This window comes from Salpingoeca rosetta, assembly GCF_000188695.1.
Source record: "Salpingoeca rosetta unplaced genomic scaffold supercont1.31, whole genome shotgun sequence".
NCBI lineage: Eukaryota > Choanoflagellata > Craspedida > Salpingoecidae > Salpingoeca > Salpingoeca rosetta.
The window spans coordinates 499,785-501,828 of NW_004754903.1; the positions used below are offsets into that span (position 1 = coordinate 499,785).

The window sequence follows — 2,044 nt, forward strand, 5'->3', positions numbered from 1 at the left end:
GTGTGTGTGTGTGCGTGTGTGTGTGTGGGTGTGTGTGTGTACATGTGCATGCGTATGTGTGTGTGTGTACAGGTGCAAACAGAACGGTCATGAACAAGCATGTGTGAGTCTTTGTTGAGCATGTGTGTGAGCATGAATGAATGTGACTGTGTGTGTGTGCGTGTGTGTGTGTGCGTGTGTGTCTGCACGTGGTGGTGTGAATGCGCACAAGTGCACATATGAGCGCGCACGACAGCACACCAAAACAATTCGTGCCGCTCACGTCATGCCTTGCTGTCTTGTTTCTGGTCAGCAAACAGACATCATCTCATTCCACAACGAAGCAGGCCTTCCGAAACCATGGACGAAAGCCGTCAGGACCAAGTGCAGCGCACGCACCAGGCCGCGGTCAGTGAAGGATGGCACAGTCACCTGCAGTGCGAGAGAGAGTGTGTGTGAGTGTGTGTGTGTGTGTGTGTGTGCGTGAGTGCAAGTGTGTGTGTGTGTGTGTGTGTGTGTGTGCAAGTGTGTGCGTGTGTGTGTGTGGTTGCGTTCGCAGGTGCAAGGCAGGATAGTGCAGCCATGTGCGCAGAGCCTTGTAAACACCAAAGACAAAGACATCACCACACAGTCCATATCTCCCAAAACACACACACGCACGTCACACTCACTCTCACACGAACGCGTTTGTTCATCCCTCTCGCCCCTCAACCTTCCCTCCACGCCATGCGTACCTGTGACGCCGAATGTGCAGGACACGCGCGCTGGTGCTGAGGATGGCAGCCACAACCACAACCACGATCACGACCACGACCGCCTTCGCTTTCGCCGGCGTCTTCGTCGCGCTCTCCGCCGCGTGCTGCATCGCATCCGCGCTCACCGTCGCCGTCATCATCGCCCTCGTGTCATCAATCGCCAACGCAACCCATCCCCCCCAGCGCAACCAGAGCACCACCCCGCCGCCACCACTCCGCGACCACACCGACACCCAGCCGCGCCACCACCACCACCACCACCAGCAGCAGCCTGACGATGGCGTGCACGCTCCACCAACACCACGCCCTTCTCCTCCTCGCTCTCCTCAAGTCAACCGCCCCAACGATGCTCAGCGCACGGCCATCACGACAGCCCCTGTCGCCACACCACCACCACCACCACCAGCAGCAGCAGCACGCCTGGTGCCACCTCCCCGCGCTCTGCCTTCGCCCCCTCCATCGCCACACTTGGGCGAGTTCATGATGCCCGAGCCACACCCCATAGCACGACCACCATCGCCACCAACACCGCCAACACCGCCATCACCAGCGTCCCCGCGGCACTACTTGGGCCAGTTCATGTTTTTCTACGGCGAGCCCCACATCACCTCCTTCGAATGACACACCATCCATCCTCAACGCAGCTGCTGCTGCTGCCGTGGCAGGGATGCTCTGTTCTGCTGGTGGTGGCTCTTGTTCTTGCTATGCATGTCGGTACCTGCGACAGTAAAACAAGACACACCACCACGCAACGAGAACGGTGCATGCACAAGCAGGGTTGAGAAGAGGGGCGGGGATACATGTGCAGATGTGAGACAAGGGAGTGGCAAGGACACAATGCAAGACAACATGAAGATACATGGAACGACAAGAAAGCAGGGTGCACAACACAACCATACGCACTGCCACCACCAGACACACCACCAATATACCTCGTTGCATGGTCTTGGTCTTGATGGGCCGCCGCTATCTTGATGGGCAGTCGCTGTCTTGATGGGCAGCCGCTCGCACATGTCAGCGCCGCGCTGTTGGACAACAACAGCAACAGTCACAAAAACAAGAGCCAGGTCACACACATGCATGCACGCACGTACGTGAGTGTTAAGTGGCTGGGTGTCTGCTTGCAGGCAAGTGTTTGCTCATCCACCGTCAAGTCGACAGGGAGCGCGCTCGCAGCAGGAACACAACAACATAAAAGAAAACCAGGACAACCGCAACAGTAACGGCCGATGCCGCGCGTTCAAAGCAGCCTGAAAATGACGAAACCGGCCATTGAAAAAATTCACCCCCCACTCCCTTCCCCCCTCATG

The 2,044-nt window shown here is 57.6% G+C and overlaps 1 protein-coding gene across 1 annotated transcript; it reads left to right on the forward strand.

The window, feature by feature from the left end:
• Nucleotides 1–339: 339 nt before the first annotated feature.
• Nucleotides 340–1,355, forward strand: PTSG_09768 (uncharacterized protein; the record flags this gene model as incomplete). Its single annotated transcript, XM_004989066.1, has 2 exons — nucleotides 340–416; nucleotides 734–1,355. 2 exons carry the CDS (start codon nucleotides 340–342, stop codon nucleotides 1,353–1,355), a joined length of 699 nt encoding a protein of 232 aa, XP_004989123.1.
• Nucleotides 1,356–2,044: the final 689 nt, after the last annotated feature.